General features: G+C 40.3%; 1 protein-coding gene across 2 annotated transcripts in view; it reads right to left on the reverse strand.

The window, feature by feature from the left end:
* slc12a2 (solute carrier family 12 member 2) overlaps positions 1 to 17295 on the reverse strand; it is an 81502-nt gene extending 64207 nt beyond the window's left edge. Inside the window, exon 1 of one of the 2 annotated variants that reach the window (XM_051683526.1) lies at positions 16185 to 17295. In XM_051683526.1, the coding sequence (XP_051539486.1) occupies positions 16185 to 16652 (468 nt within the window). In that variant the 5' untranslated portion in view covers positions 16653 to 17295. The remainder of the gene's footprint in view (positions 1 to 16184) is intronic. The other variant, XM_051683525.1, reaches the window with a different exon arrangement.
* Between the last annotated feature and the right edge of the window lie 375 nt (positions 17296 to 17670).

The raw sequence follows: 17670 nt of genomic DNA on the forward strand, positions 1-17670 counted from the left end.
TAAATGTGTTTAGGCTATTATTTTTTCCATGACAAATAAGGAAGTCATGTTTAATATTGTAATATATTTCCTGTTCTAATGATGTTTGATATTAGGAAATAAACTGGCCTCGTTTAGATTCCTAAATTATTAGGAGTCCGATAAAAGAAAAACAAATATCTGTTATAAAGTAGGAAACAAACATATTGACTATAGAAGAACAGTCCCAAATCAGTAAAGTGATTTACTCATGAACATTATAGCTAGCCTTATAGAAATAAGGTTAATAAGTTAGTTTAATTTCCCCACCGCACCTTGAAGTACAAAAGAGTTTCTAGATGCTCAGATAATCAAAAATAAATAACATTCATTACAAACATTAAATGCAACAACTTCTTAAATATTAATTGCAATTATGAAAAAAAAAAAAAAAAAAAACGGCATCGTGATGAACGTGTACGTCAGCCATCGCCGAAGATGACCATTTTTGACCCAGTGATGAAGTCTGCGTTTTATAAAATGGGCTCTGCCAGTGTTCAGAGATTTAAGACACATACACACATACTGGTCTGATCAGCTTCCGAGTTTCTCGTACCACTTCACATTTTCTTTCCACCATAAAAACGGTTAGCATGACTAACCCAATAAGTAGAACCCAATAAGAATCAAAATATTGCAATTATTGCCACTTTGCCCAAAGCGCAGATGCCATCATCTCTCATTCAACACCTCGATGACACACAACCACAGGTATCTCCTGGCCTCCTCACACACAAGCTCTTGACGTGCACATCCACTGTTGTTATTTACCGGTGATTAAATCTTCTAGCACTTCTTTATGACAGCAAAGGCTTAACTGTGAGTGTTGCCACCTTGTGGACCCACTAATTAGTGCAAAGAATTCTATTTGCACGCGCATACTGCACGTTCAGAGAACGCGTTTAGACAAAAAAGGGGGCCGTAAGCGTTCAGTGCTCTAGCACTTTGCTGATAATGAAATTTGCGCCACTCGTCATGTATGCAGACACCTAGTGTTCTTGTCTGATCAAAGTATACTTTGGGCTAAACAACACACCTTCATGCAGTATGAAGTGCCCAGACAATTGTTTAAGTTTAAGTGCTTGGCTCAGAACAGAAGGGTTGGTCTCACAGACGCATGCATGTACGTGCATAACCCTGAGCTAAAGCTCTAGTCAGACCGGTGTTTCGGCACTGAAGCAGTCACACAACAGAACCCTTACAGCTGCTTCAGTCTTGAGCAGACGGTGGAGGCCCTGTGAAGCAGACACAACCCTGTGTCCTGCTTCTACATGGTGCGTGACACGAGATCAGATCATCATGATGTGGGAAGTGAGAGCAACTGGTCTGCAGCAGGACAATGTAGGAAGTCTTCCAGGATTGAGGGATCCCCTTAATTAAACTAGATAATTTGTGGCACATTGCCAGAGTTGACTGCCAGTTTCTTGTTACTGGAAATACTGTCCGCAGAGATCATTCAACAGACTCATTTTATAAAGTTATGCTGGAGTATGACAACATGAAGTTGAGATTACATAACTGGATTTCAAGTGTACACCCACTGTTGGCAGAAACTACTTCACAGTTGCCTTCATTCAAGAATAAGGATTCTTTGTCAGATTAGCCTTTGGTATTAATGGCCCGTTCATCATTTGGGTATTGTCATGCAGTTGATTGGAGTATATTAAATGCATGTGGAAATATGGGTGGAATGAGCCACGACAGGAGGATTGTTTTCAATTCTTCTGGCACAGATGTAAGACACCGTTCACAGCACACTCACCAACAGTACATTCAGGAACTCACACTTTATATCATACTCTCCCCTCGAAGGGCAGCGCAACTAAACAGACAATGGGAGAGAGATTGAGAATTGACTTAAAGGGCCATGTTCTCTTTACTACATTTTATTTCAGTTAAAATGTCCAGTTTGCTAACATATTATAGAAATTCTCTCTCAGCTAATGGTGTTAATTATACAGAGGGCCTTCTTACTTGCTACATTAAGAAAATATTAATTTTACAAATTGGGGAGAAAAGGGGAGAAAAAAAAACTAAACATTATTCAATGACAAATGGGTTGCGTGGATCTAGTCCTTGAACACACATTACAAGGAACACCTTTTACTCTCAACACACTGTGAAAGGATCTCGCTGCTGAACACTTCACAGCTAAAATTTGGTTGCAAATGCGAGTGATTTCCTCTCAATGTAGTGGAGGGTTGCGCATTGAGTGAAAGATCAATCTTGGGATTTAAGAATCGATATCAAGATAGCTCAAATGAAGATCACAATGCACTGGAAAAACAATATTTTTACCCACCCTTATAAAAGATATCCGATATCAGGATCCTTCAAATAAAGACTGAAATTAATGGGAAATTTGTTTTACCCAGCCCTAACTAGAAGAGTTTCATTGTTCAAAAAAAATAAAAAATAAAATAAAAATATATATATATAAAATATATATTTATCCATATACTACTCTATAAATTGCATTTTGTATAATTGTATGCATTACCATCACTGACATTTTTCACACACACAAAAAAAAAAAAAAAAAAAATAAAAAAGACCTCTGAAATTGAGCTGAAATTATATTTACACAAGGGGTCATAAAATTCACACTTTAAAATGGTCATAAGATTATGTTGCTTTAAGTGACTCGATAGTTGCTCTGCAGTTTTCTTCACTCTTAAAAAAAACTGTGCTTTAAAGTAGAACAACACAATTTGTGAGCTTGAGTTAAACGACAAGTTTCACTAGGTTAAATAAAATCACATTACACTGCTCATCTCTTCTGCATCTTAAAGACAGCTGGGGACATGAACGTCAACTGGCCAAGCAAACATCCACACCTCGTGATCAGTCAGCACAGTTTTTCACTTTACTCTGACCTTTGACATGAGTACACAACAGCTTCAGGTATGTGTATGACTGCTTTCAACATGAGACATTCTTAAAGGATTGCTACATGTTTCCAAAGTTATCTGTGACAAACACTTCATGGACTTGGTGATCTGATTCTGAAATACGTTCCAAATGTTTCCGAGATATCAGCAGTGCCGTTTTAAGGGAGGGGTGCTGATGGACCAGTCTAAACGTAAATAACATCATTAACACTGGTAAACAGATGCCACATTTTACCCATGCGACTCTAAAAATGCATCATGGAAAAAAAAAATCATTTCCAACGAAGCTCTGGTGAATGGGCGCTTTGTTGCCGTTTCATTACAGTTTAAATGGCACATCTCCTCTGTGCCTGACATGGGAACGAGCCAGAGCATGCTTTAAACAGGAAGTGAGCACTTCAACCCCCCTCCTTACAGTTTCGAGCCAGGATTTGGTAAAGAGTCTCTCAGAATAGTTCACCTTCAGGAGAGGTAAAGAGTGAATCTTGAGTTTTCTTGCACTGTCCTATCTTTTAAATTAATGCCACTTGCTTTGACATTCTGTGATCTAATGCGGTGACATTTTTAATGTGGCTGAGATGACCAAGTACTTTTTGAGTCACTGTACATCACAGTACAAAGCAGTTAGGTCTTATATGCACTTGAGATCTGGCCACATGTGTTGTGGGAAATGAGTGTACTTCCTGTCCTTGTTTATTTATCAAGCTACTAGAACACACATTCTGGGGGAAAAACAGCCGTGTTTCATGAGCGAGTTGAGGGGGCAAGACACATGTGGTTTATTCATTTGTATGACACGACAGTAGATCACTGCACATCATCCACATACTCCACATGCAGCAAAAGAGCACAGTGTACAGTAACGCTCAAAACTTTTCAAACAACACGCTGTTGTTTTTGAAAGAAATTGATGCTTCACCTCGGATGCATTAAATATAGCAAAAATCATTACGGTTTGAAATAACTGTTATGCTAGGGTTAGGTTAAGGGTTAGGGTTTGGGTAGCCTAACCCAAAAAAAAAATTATTATTATAACATTTAATTTCCCCTGTCATGTCAAAGCCCTGTTTTCAGCAGTCATTACGACAGTCTAAGAAAATAATGTGTCACGTAATCCTTAAGAAATATATTCTGATGTGCTAATTTGCTACTTGAGAAACATTTCTTCTTGTTAGAACAGTTGAAACACTACTTCATGAAGTGTGAACATCACAATACAGTCAATCTTTTTTTAGTTGCTGAAATATTGAGTACACTTGCAAAAGAAACCAATCTCTCCAGAAACGTAGCAGTCTGTTGTTGTTTTGAGAGGTGAAGGCTATTCCAGCACTGCCATCTTGACAGAAGAAATCAAACTGGAGTCTCTAGTTTGAGAAACAGACCTCTCTCACAGGTCCTAAACTGACAAATTCAATGAGCAGAACATGCCAAACAGCAGTTTCACCTGCAACAGTGAAGAGAAGACTCTGAGATGTTGGCATTTTACTTTCGTAAAACTTTGACTTTCATATCCGACACTGGCAAATAAAACAAATAGAAAAGAACGTGCAAAAGAACTTGAGTGCTAAACGATCAGAAATTAGTATTATAGATGAATTAAAGTTTGTTTGAAAAAATATGTGTCCTAAAAATCAGTGACATCTTTTGACAAGTGCTGCAGAAAGCGTGGGATGAAACTTGGTGTCATTGCTACATGTGGAGGATTCATATTTTTATTTCTCCCCTTTTCTCCCCCAATTTGGAATGCCCAATTCCCAATGCATCCACATGGTGGCGTAGTGACTCGCCTCAATCCGGGTGGCGGAGGAGGAATCTCAGTTGCCTCCGAGTCTGAGACTGTCAATCCGCACATCTTATCACGTGGTTTGTTGAGCGCATTTACCACGGAGACGTAGCATGTGGAGGCTTCACGCTATTCTCTGCGGCATCCACGCACAACTCACCACGTGCCCCACCGAAAGCGAGAACCACATTATAACAACCACGAGGAGGTTAACCCAACGTGACTCTACCCACCCTAGCAACCGGGCCAACTGGTTGCTTAGGAAGCCTGGCTGGAGTCACTCAGCATGTCCTGGATTCGAACTTGCTACTCCAGGTGTGGTAGTCAGCGTCTTTACTTGCTGAGCTACCCAGGCCCCTTATGTGGAGGATTCATGAGTGAACAGAAAGTTTGATGAATTTATTGAAACAGAAATAGTCATTTGTAAAATTATAAATGTCTTTACTGTAATTCTTGACATATTTAAAACACTTTTGGTGACATATAATTTGCTTTCAAACACATTCCAAACTTCTGTACACTAGTGTAAAGAGAAACTGTCTTGAAGACAGAGAGAGTGTTTTGTGCAGCTTGAAGAACGGATGGTTGGACACATTTAAGTGTTGACAGTGGTTACAATCTGAAAAATGTGCAAACAGGTTAGTTTTCATCAACCCCCTGAGAATGAGTAGAGACAACTGTACCCATTTCTCAACAACTCCAGATTAGCAAACAAGACAGACCAGAACAACAGACTGACACATGAAAGACTAGGAAATGTGCTCATTTATTCAAACATAATGCACCCAACTACTATAAATCAACAGTTCAATGTCAAATCATTAATTAAATCAAAAAGATGAAACAAAGAGTAGTGTTGTCAAAAGTACCTGTACTTCAGTAACAAGTCAGTACTAAAATAAAAAAAGATGTAACGATACCAGTGTTCCGCCACAGACACTGAGAATCATTTGCGCTGTATGAGATGACAAAGTAGAGCACTAATCCACTGTAAACCATGCAGCACATGTAAACTATATACACTATATTGCCAAAAGAATTCGCTCATCTGCCTTTAGACGCATATGAACTTAAGTGACATCCCATTCTAAATCCATAGGGTTTAATATGATGTAGGCCCACCCTTTGCAGCTATAACAGCTTCAACTCTTCTGGGAAGGCTTTCCACAAGGTTTAGGAGTGTGTTTATGGGAATTTTTTACCATTCTTCCAGAAGCGCATTTGTGAGGTCAGACACTGATGTTGGACAAGAAGGCCTGGCTCGCAGTCTTCGCTCTAATTCATCCCAAAGGTGCTCTATCGGGTTGAGGTCAGGACTCTGTACAGGCCAGTCAAGTTCTTCCACACCAAACTCGCTCATCCATGTCTTTATGGACCTTGCTTTGTGCACTGGTGCGCAGTCATGTTGGAACAGGAAGGGGCCATCCCCAAACTGTTCCCACAAAGTTGGGAGCATGGAATTGTCCAAAATCTCTTGGTATGCTGAAGCATGCAGAGTTCCTTTCACTGGAACTAAGGGGCCAAGCCCAGCTCCTGAAAAACAACCCCACACCATAATCCCCCCTCCACCAAACTTCACAGTTGGCACAATGCAGTCAGACAAGTACCGTTCTCCTGGCAACCACCAAACCCAGACTCGTCCATCAGATTGCCAGATGGAGAAGCGTGATTCGTCACTCCAGAGAACGCGTCTCCACTGCTCTAGAGTCCAGTGGCGGCGTGCTTTACACCACTGCATCCGACGCTTTGCATTGCACTTGGTGATGTATGGCTTGGATGCAGCTGCTCGGCCATGGAAACTCATTCCATGAAGCTCTCTACACACTGTTCTTGAGCTAATCTGAAGGCTACATGAACTTTGGAGGTCTGTAGCGATTGACTCTGCAGAAAGTTGGCGACCTCTGCGCACTATGCGCCTCAGCATCCGCTGACCATTTTACGTGGCCTACCACTTCGTGGCTGAGTTGCTGTCATTCCCAATCGCTTCCACCTTGTTATAATACCACTGACAGTTGACTGTGGAATATTTAGTAGCGAGGAAATTTCACGACTGGACTTGTTGCACAGGTGGCATCCTATCACAGTACCACGCTGGAATTCACTGAGCTCCTGAGAGCGGCCCATTCTTTCACAAATGTTTGTAGAATCAGTCTGTATGTCTAGGTGCTTCATTTTATACACCTGTGGCCATGGAAGTGATTGGAACACCTGAATTCAATTATTTGGATGGGTGAGCGAATACTTTTGGCAATATAGTGTATTTATATAATTCAATCACAGCATTTGCCCTTTTATCGATCTCATTGGGTCATGTAGCGAACTGTTTATCCGGAGAAGTTAAACTTCCATCTGAAACACATGGCAAAATAAAAGCATGATTCACAATAAAAGTTAGATGCCTGAAATTGAAGAAATTGCAACAGAAATATATTACAACTGTATGGTAAAATGTAACCCTCACTGTAGTAATATTATTAGTTTTAATAATAATAATAAATAATGATTAATGAATACTGATAGTAATAATAATAAAAATGAAGCTATATATCACAAGCAAGAGTGCTGTTGTACTGAATAAAACTGAAATGGTATGTTGAAAAGAAATTGTTCTAGGTTTTTACTTGTTAAATGTTTTTAAAAATGTATTTGATTAGACACCATTTTGATGATGAAATGAAATTAAACTTTAAAACATGGAATTCTGGAAAATTATTTAAAAAAAGGAAAAAAGGATTTGGGGAAAAATAAAACAGATTTCAATAGGGCCCTGCTTAAAAACAAACAAGTGTTAGGGGCCTGGGTAGCTCAGCAAGTATTGACATTGACTACCACCTCTTGACTCATGAGATCGAATCCAGGGCGTGCCGAATGACTCCAGCAAAGTCTCCTAAGCAACCAAATTGGCCCGGTTGCTAGGGAGGGTAGAGTCACATGGCGTAACCTCCTCGTGGTCGCTATAATGTGGTTCACCCTCGGTGGGGCGCGTGGTGAATTGTGCGTAGATGCCGCGGAGAATAGCGTGAAGCCTCCACACACACGCTACGTCTCCGCGGTAACGCGCTCAGCAAGCCACGTGATAAGATGCGCAGACTGACAGTCTCAGACGCGGAGGCATCTGAGATTCGTCCTCCGCCACCCAGATTGAGGCGAGTCACTACTCCACCACGAGGACTTAGAGCGCATTGGGAATTGGGCATTCCAAATTGGGGAGAAAAAAAAAAACTTTCTAAAACAAGGAAACATGCATATCTTTTAATTTACATAAAAATTTTACTTTAAATAGGCTAAAGGAGTATGTTCAAAAGCACATTATCATATTAGCACATTTTTTTCTGTGGTATCGAAATTGGTATTGAGAACCGTGAAATTTCACTGGTATCAGTACCGACTACAGAAATGTTGGTACCGTGACAACACTTCACAACAGTACTCAGCAGTTTACAATTTTATTTATGCCTTTTTGTACAATATTCACCAAATAATCATTAGACTACAACAATTAAAACATATTAGCATTAGCCTATGAATACTTAATGAGTAACACTATACATATTGTACATATACTGTACATTTAGACTGCAAAACAACTTTACATAAATCTAATAGTCCATTTTAAACTATTTGTGTCCTAAAAGGTTAGGGTATTATTTATACAGCTGTATGATAGTCCACTAGTTCACTTGAACAATAATACGTTCTAAAAAAAATATATAAACCTGATGATTCTAGTGCGTCAATGGTCATTAACAATGATTTACACAAGCTTTACATAAGAAATCACACATACACAAAACCTTAGACACAACTCACTATTCAAAGCATAGAGTGGAATAAACTAGTTTCCGTCAGATTATGACTGTAAATATAAAAAATCTTCAGAATAATGTGTAAAGACAGGCAGAATGATGCTGCTGGTGGTTGAGTGTGTAAATGTGAATGAACGAGTGTGTGAGATCATCTCATAACAAACAGCACATTGTTGCTGATGTCCGATCACACCTGAAACTGAGAAGGATTGAAAAGCCCCCAGCAGACCAGAGCGGCCCATCTCAGCTCATTCACCACACCAGAACTCATTCACAAGAGAAAGCACATGAAGTATTACATTTCTGCTAGAGAGCTCTTAAAAGCCTGTGTGAAAGAATGTACAGGAGAGACACTAATGGTTATATCTCATCTGTGCTATGTGTAGTTAGAACTAAATGTTTCTTTTTTTGTTGTTTTTAATCAGTTAACTCAAATAAAATCAAACTTCTCTCAACATACAGTGAAAGGATCTCACTGCTGAACTTCTTCACCACTATACTACTCAATCACTGCTGAGAGAAATATGAACATTTAACAGACAGCGGAGAATCACAGACATTTTTAGTTGCATAGCGCAAAATGTGGTCTCATATGCAAGTGATTTTCTCCCATTGTTGTAGAGGGTTGCACTTAAGAATAAAAGATCAATCTCGTGACTTTAAGAATTGAGATCGAAATCGTTCAAATGAAGATTGCGATGCATCGAAATAAAATCTAGTTTTTCCCAGTCCTATTCAGGTGTTTAAATCCATGACTTTAAGGGATAGCCCACCCAAAAATGTTAATTGTCTCATCATTTACTCACCCTCATATAGTTTCAAACTCATATGACTTTCTTTCTTCTGTGGAACACAAAGATACTTTGATGGAGATCTGATGTGTTTATATCCATACAATTCAATGGGGTACAACACTTTCAAGCTCCAAAAATGACAAAGGCAGCATATAGGAAATCCATACAACTCGAGTGGATTAATCCATGTCTTCTGAAGAGATAGGAATAGTTTTAGTTGAGAATCAGACCAAAACCCCTCGAAAAAAGTGTTGACTTTCATTGATAGTAAGTTACGTGATTGAGATGACATAAGGGTGAGTAAATGATGAGAATTTCTCATTATTTTTAGGTGAACGATACCTTTCAGGATCAGGACGTCACGTCAAATGTCTGGCAAGTAAAAACTAAAATGTACAAGTCAATGGTGATGCTTTCTCCAGTGTGTCTGTAGAGGAAAGCCAGTGTCTGTGCGGTTCATGTGGATTGGCGGCACCTGCTTGTGCTTGTGTTGATGAAGCCAGAGGTGTGACATCACTGATGATGGTCGCCTGCAGTGACAGCCATCAAATAGACCGCATCACCACATATGACAGACACCATACAGAGAGACAGAGAGTGTGTTTGCCACTTTCACAGCCACATACACGTTTACTTCTCAGGACATACCAAGACATCTGTGGTTTGTTTTATATGATACCAGACCCTACTTCAACATGATTTCCTTTAGGAATCATTTTAATCTTTGAGGATGTCTCCAAAGAGAGGTTTTCCCACAAAAAGTCTGTGTAAAACATGAAACAGAGCGGCACCACACAGTCGTTCATATAAACACTGACTGTAAGTCTATGTCCAGTGGGAATCTTCTCTTCATTACATGTCTAGATGACTGCTGAACATTCACCATGTACTCAGGGGACGGGTGTCACCATGGCGACGAGACACAGCAGGTGCTGTCCGGGGAAGAGCTAGCTTTCTTCTGTTGAGTTGTGTTGTGTTTCCCGCTCCTTAACACTTACAAACGCACAGTTCATCCAGTGCACTAAACAACGGACACACCGAGACAAACTCACAATGAAACACCTCGCTGAGAGTGAAACCATAGTCACAAATGTTGATACACACTCTGCTCTGGACAGGTCTCGATGTGAAATATATTCTGTGCTGCATTCTTGCGCCCTTGAAGGGCACAGCGGGAAGTGGACGCCACTCGAAGGGTCGTTCCAAAGGAAGGCAATCATCTGAAACCTTTCACAAAGGGCCCTTTCACATGGTCTTTAGCGAAGGGTACATTTATACAGTGATGCCATGCTGCCTTCAGAGTGCGAGCGAGTAAAATCACATGCTGTCTCCTGCGGACGGTTTGCATCCTCAAAGTCTAGCATGACTGCTCCTTTAAGGACGACCTGTCTAAGGATGTCAAAAGTACTGGTACTTCTGTATTTGATACTATCATGACCCATCTGTACAGTGAACGCTCTTTACTGTAGGGTCAGGCTGGATAGATGGTGTGTGATACACCAATGACACAAACAAGGTTTAAACTACACAGAGATGACACTATTCTGAAAGTCTGCTGTCATTTTCTGTTGTGCTCTGTCTGTCTTTCTGTTTGTCTATCTGTGTGTGCATCAGTATTTCCGCTCCATCACACCACAGTAAATAAATGAGCTCGGTCAGTGTTTCCTCATTGCTGGTCAATGTCACGTGGCCACATGCAGTGCTCATGGAGCCATGGTCACACAAAGCACACGTGCAGCGCTGGACATGGTCAGTGTTCCTCAAGAGAGACAAAACAGAAGAAGAATTCAGTGAGAGTGACACAAACACAGGACTGCATCTGTTCAACCTTATGTGTCCGTTTGATTGGCTCAAACATCAGCATCTGTTTCACTCCAGCAGCCAATAAAACACTTTCCATTCACTCAGGATTCTGTTGTACAGTAGCTTCCTCTCCATAACTTTAATAGGAAAAAGTTTCGATCTGAATGCCTGACGACTTGATTTGCGTCAGCTTACGCAACAAAACTGCCTTTCAGAACACAAGACAGAACACCACTTTTCATGAAATGAATCTTGATTTTTGAGACAGGTGGTCAGATTATCTGGATGCAATTCCAGTAGATTAATTGACAATCATTAAATGGACAAACAGAAAGTAAATAACTTGATGACGGCAATTTTACACTCAATTCCCACAAGTGTAACAATACAGACAGCTGCACAGATGTATTTATAGAAGCACAGAACACTTTGAGTTACTGACAGTTGCTACATGCACTCCAAAAAAAAAAAATAAATAAATAAAATTCACACAAATGTCTGCATATGATCTGTTACAATCATGTGTGATAGTAATACAGAGCATGCAGGAAACTAACAGCACAACATCTGTGATCACCACAAACACACACTTCAACAATGTTTTATACCTACTTCAGTTAACCCTACAATGCAAATGGGGGTCCAAAAACATGAATAAGTAAATAAATAAAAAATTATATATATATATACACACACACACACACACTAAGCCTAAATAAATACGTTGTTTTATTATTGTTCTATGATGTCTTTTAATGCATTTTCAGTTCTAATTTTATGCTTTAAGAGACGGTTCAAGGAGTGTTCTATTATTTGTTTTCTCCTCTTTCAATGAGAACATGTCTTTGAATGTGTGCACACTATGAGTCCAAGACAAATTTCCCTTTAAGAACAGTAAAGTGCATTTCACTTCCAAAAGCAAAACTACAGACATGGCCTTGTGTCAGGATATCAAGTATCCGGACACAAGGCCATGATAAAAACACTAGATTCTGATATGTTCTGCTCGCCAATGTTGGCGCTGGCCCAACGACTTCCTCAGTTTTGATACGGTGTTCTAGGTGGTTGTTAATATGTTGTGGGTGAACGTGTACTGATCTTCTGCTCTCGAGATCTGACTCCAGTCCCTCCTTCAATGCAAGTCTATGGGACGCTTTCAGGTGTAAATAGTACGTGTCAGGGCTCCAGCCTAAAAAAATAAAAAAAATGTAGGAGCCATTGGCTCCTAAACTGAAACATTAAGGAGCCAAATGGCTGTTTTTAGTCACCAAATCACAGATATGCTCGATTTAGATTGCTGTTCAGAAACAAGATAGACAGCCAAAGAAAAGAAAAACTGCTGATAATAACAAATTAATCTGAGGTTTAATATACAGTATGTATAGTTCAGAAGATAAGTTTGGATTCCCCTTTTGTCTCAAATGTTCACACTACTTTCATAATTTATACAAATATAAGAGATAAGATTTTTTTATTTAGTTCTGCCCTTCAGAATCTACATTAAAGATATTTACATAAAGTATGCATATAATCTTCTTGAGCATCAATGAATGTTTGCACCTTGTGTAATAGTTGTGTACAAGTCCCTCAATTGTCCTAAGTGTCAAAAGCTTGATTTTATATATATATATATATATATATTTATTATATAAAATAGATAGATAGATAGATAGATAGATAGATAGATAGATATGTCGGTCGGCCGATATTAGCCTTTCACCGATATATCGGTATCGGCGTATATATTTACCGATATGCGCAGATATGAAAACTGTTTTTCAGAACATATAATGCAGAAAACAATGCTTTAGAATTGGTGTTATTACGTAGTTTGTCCAGCAGAGTGCGCTCCGACTCCATTGTTTACAGAGCTGAGCTGACGGTGGCTCTGCAGACAGGGCGGAGTTAAGCGGTGCGGTGTTAAGTGGTGTCTTCACAGTAAGTTGCTAACTAGTTTGTGAAATACATACTGGAAAGTTAATAAACAATGACCCCATCATTTTCCCTTTTCAATATAACTAATATAACGTTAACCCTGTCCCTGACAACCATGTCACTCATGTCTGTGTGCTGTTAGCCAGCTATAGTTTGTCAGTGCAGTAAGTAATGTAACAGATTGAAAGGTAAACATCAGAGCATCTTTTTGTAGCTCAGCAGACAACGGTGCAGTGGTTGATTGAGTGTTGATTTCACACTATGTTATTACCTAGTTGGTGAGACACAATGCTGGAAAGTCAAATAAACAACATCCGTCTTTTACTCTCCGTGACAAAGAGCTCATATAGCTAACTAGCTAATCACATAGCTACTTTCATACCTTGTCAGCTGAGTGGAAGTTAATGTGTAAACATGTATTCACCAAACTGTTTTGTTTAGGATTCACAGTTTGGTACCCCCTTCAACCAAACAATTCCAGTCGTGTCATTTATAAAATATAATATTTAAAAGTCTGGTTTTCCACTATTGAAAGTTTCCCCTGAACTTGTACAGCAGAATATGGTGCAACACCGCTGCCGCTATTTATCTTGACTAGGCAGTATTAATATAGTCAGCATTTGACTGATACTAAACAGTACTGATGTTTATTTAGCTATTTTATTTATTCTTTATTTTAATGGTCAGCATTTGACTGATACTAAACAGCAATACTGATGTTTATTAAGCTATTTATTGTATTTTTATTTATTCTTTATTTTCTCAGTGTTCATTTCTAGAATCTGTCGACAATATATAATAATAATGTCAAATATTCTTTGATAAAAATATTTGTTTAAGAAAGCAGCCTTCTGAGTACCTTTGCATAGTCATATCAGTGCAAAATCCACATAGAAAAGGTCTGTTTTCATTCCAGCTCAAAAATGAACTATATCAGTCACCATATTGGTAATTGGTAAATTTCCCCCCTCTAAAATCATTATCGGTCAGGCTCTAATATTATATATATATCTTAATATTTTATTCTGGTCAACAGTTGAGACAGGAAGAGGCAGTCTGACTGACATGTAAAGAGACCAACTACAGTTTGTATTGTTTATATGTGCCATTTAGGGGCAGGTTTATCTGAAATAGATTATACCATAATAATAGGCAAGCATATAGATTAGAATTACAATGTTTTAAATTACTGCCTTAGTCTTTCTTTATGGATACCAGATGGCCCAGACACAGATACTACAAGAGTGCAAACTGAATGAAATCCCATATGCAGTTTATTGTGCTACTCCAATCCCAATCAATAATTACCAGAAGAAAAAAAGTGGTACACAATACGAGACTTTTAATTATAAAGAAGCCCAAGCTACTCATGGGACTCTTATTTTGAAATGTCTGCGTTCCCAGTTGTGAGCTCACTGACGGCTCATTTGCTGAGAAAGTGACTCTGATTCAAACTGCTAACCTGAGCTACTTTGTTCAAACTCTCAGTTCTTTTCGGGTGATTCATGAAAAAGATCCGGTTCAAAAGAGTCATTTGTTCACGACTCTCCCTGGGTTTGCTGTTGCGTGCGGTGCAGCGAGCTCACCAAAACAGAACGGGTGAAAAGTGGCGCGAGACACACTGGTTGTGCGTAGGGATGGGCATTTTGGTCATTTTGTGTACTCGAGTACTCGGACTAATTACTCGAGGGGCAATGACATGTACATAATTGTATATATAATAACACGTCTGACAAACGTCTGTAGGTGCTGCATTGTGTCTTGTTGTTCCAGTGTATTGTCTATTCATCATTATAGGCTGTTATAAAATAAAATGTTACAAAATGTACAATAGATTGCATAATCAAAATATAATGCTTCATATTTTGTCATTATATGAAGATTCACTGCCCAGCTCAGAGAGCACTCTCCGACTCCATTATTTACAGAGCTGAGCTGACGGTGGTTCTGCTGATGGTGCGGAGTTAAGTGGTGTCTCCTCTGTAAGTTGCTAACTAGTTTGTGAAATACATACTGGAAGGTTAATAAACAATGACCCCATCATTTTCCCTTTTCAATATATCGGTCAGGCTCTACAAGCAACATGCCTCCTCTCTTTGAGTTGTTCATAATAAGACGCTGATCCTCGTTCATGAATTCAATGAGGAAATGAGGCGTATTCATTCAGTGGGTCAAACCAATGATATGTGCCTTCACAGCCCACACTCCAATGCTACTGGCCCGCGCTACAGTCAGTCTTTAAAGGTGAGAAAAGCCACCAAAGCGTCTCGCGCTTCAGACAAGTGCAGCGTTGCGGCTGCAGCCGTTTAAAACATTTATGTGCGGATTGCAAAGTCACAGATTTTCAGGGGGGCTGAAGCCCTCCTAAATAGGGTCTAGTAATGCCTATGCTGCAGAGCAAATCAAGTCCAGTCTTTAACACACAACAGTTCATTGTACATTTTCATACATAAAATATGCAATCCAGAAATCATTCAACTACAGGTGTTGTGAATTCAGAAGCTCTGGAACTTGGCTTAAATTAGTGGAAATTACTGTTTGTGCTTCATAACTCAAAGAGGCTTTTCTTAAACATGCCATAAAAGATTGTTCGAAACCAATTCAACTATGTGAACCGCCAGCTCATAACGGCCTTTACAGTGATGTAATGTTATAGCAACTTCAAAATGAACTGTTGGTGCAGGTAAAATATCAAGTGTATCTGTCTCAACAAGTGTCTTCAATGCATGAGAGAAAGCCAACAAAACACACACACACACACACGCGGCAGATTTGGGTCTTGTGTAAGAATGCAAACAGGCCTGTGTGTTTTCACAACACTGAACTACATGTACAATGATACAGTGAAGTATGTGACGGCTTTTACTCATATCAGATACATAACACAAACATCAGCGTACAGGTCAGAGGTCATCATGACCGTCTGTACGGACTCTGTTAAGTGTTATCAAGCATAGATGTTAAATATGTCTCCAAAGTTCAATAATCTGTTCATGTAAAGTGTTTTGACTCACTGTCGTAAACACGTGTGGTGAGAGATGACGTAACTCGTCATAAACCTGCTGCAGGTGGCATCAGATGGTACTTGTGTGGTACTTTGTAACTGTTACTGTGGGCAGTAGCAGAGCGCAACGTGTGTGTCGTGTGCTCGTACCTTGTCGAGCTCGTCGTGCAGTTCGGACAGGGTGGGTCTGATGAGTTTCTCGCCCAGCGGTGCGGCGGTCTGCCGGTAGAAGTCGATGTTGGGCACCGCGTCGATGGTGTTGTGACCAAAGGTGCGGAGGTAGTACGTGTTGGTGTGGGTGTCGTAGTGATGATGCTGCTGGCCGCCGGTGGACGAGTGCAGGCTTCCCTCGCTCATCACCGTGTCCCCGTTCTGCGCGCTCTCCGCCGGCGCCGCGTCCGGACTAGAGGCCGCGAAGTTCACCACCCGAAACCGGCCTTTGGCTTCCTCTCCACCGGCGCCGGGGTCGTGCCCGTCCCCGGCGGACTCGGACACCAGATCCACCTGAAAGCGGCTCTGACTCGGCGTGGGACCGGCGGCTTTGAGCGCATCAGGTTCGGCTGGAGGGAGCAGCTCGCTCTGGGTGGTGGCGGCATCGGGCGGAGGTGACGCCGACATGACAAGCGAAGAGACCTTCTGAAATGGATACTGCGGATGGGTCAGACTGGAATCGCCTGGACACTGATGCTGCAGGGAGACCGAAATAACGCGTCGCGCTTCTCTCCGAAGCCGCAGCGCGACGCGCACATGCGGAGGCAAATGGAGAACAGCCGCACGTCCGGACCGCAACTCCTCACAAGCGTGAGATCTGACGCGCTCTCGGCTCGTTTAACTCACAGGAACTCTAAAGATCCGGATTATCTCCGTAAATGGCGGTTTCCTGGAATGATTTGAGCAGTGATGCTGCCGCGACCTTGCCGCAACGCCTCCTCTCGTTCCCGCGAGGCTCGCTGCTTTATACGCGCACTGCAGAAGGACAGCGATGCGGGGCGACATCGCGAGAGGAGGCGAGATTCACGCTCCATCTCTCTAGAGATCAGGGGTGGAGACACACACACACACACGCACAGGCAAATGAGAATTTGAGTCACATCCAAATTAGGATGATTCTTACTGTTAAATGATTCTCATCCTTGTATGCTGGCACAATACTAAACCTTTTTTTTTCTTTGTTAGAAAAAAATATATTATGGACACATGTACATAGTTTTTTTAGTTGTTCAAATTGTAATTCGTTTTTTCACACCTTTACTTCATTGAATGTTTCTCAGGGTAGGTTTATTTTTGAAAGTCAGTTTCTGTATAGACACAAACTTTAAAGGGATAGTTCACCCAAAAATGAAAATTCTCTCATCATTTACTCACCCTCATGCCATCCCAGATGTGTATGACTTTCTTTCATCTGCAGAACACAAATTAAGAATTTTAGAAGAATATTTCTGCTCTGTAGATCCATACAATGCAAGTGAATGGTGACCAGAAATTTGAAGGTCCAAAAATGACATAAAGGAGACATAAAATCAATCCATAAGACTCTAGTGGTTTAATCCATGTCTTCAGAAGTGATATGATAGATGTGGTTGAGAAATAGATCAATATTTAAGTCCTTTTTTTTACTGTAAATCTCCACTTTCAC

This window comes from Myxocyprinus asiaticus, chromosome 42 (genome assembly GCF_019703515.2).
Source record: "Myxocyprinus asiaticus isolate MX2 ecotype Aquarium Trade chromosome 42, UBuf_Myxa_2, whole genome shotgun sequence".
NCBI classification, from domain to species: Eukaryota; Metazoa; Chordata; class Actinopteri; order Cypriniformes; family Catostomidae; genus Myxocyprinus; species Myxocyprinus asiaticus.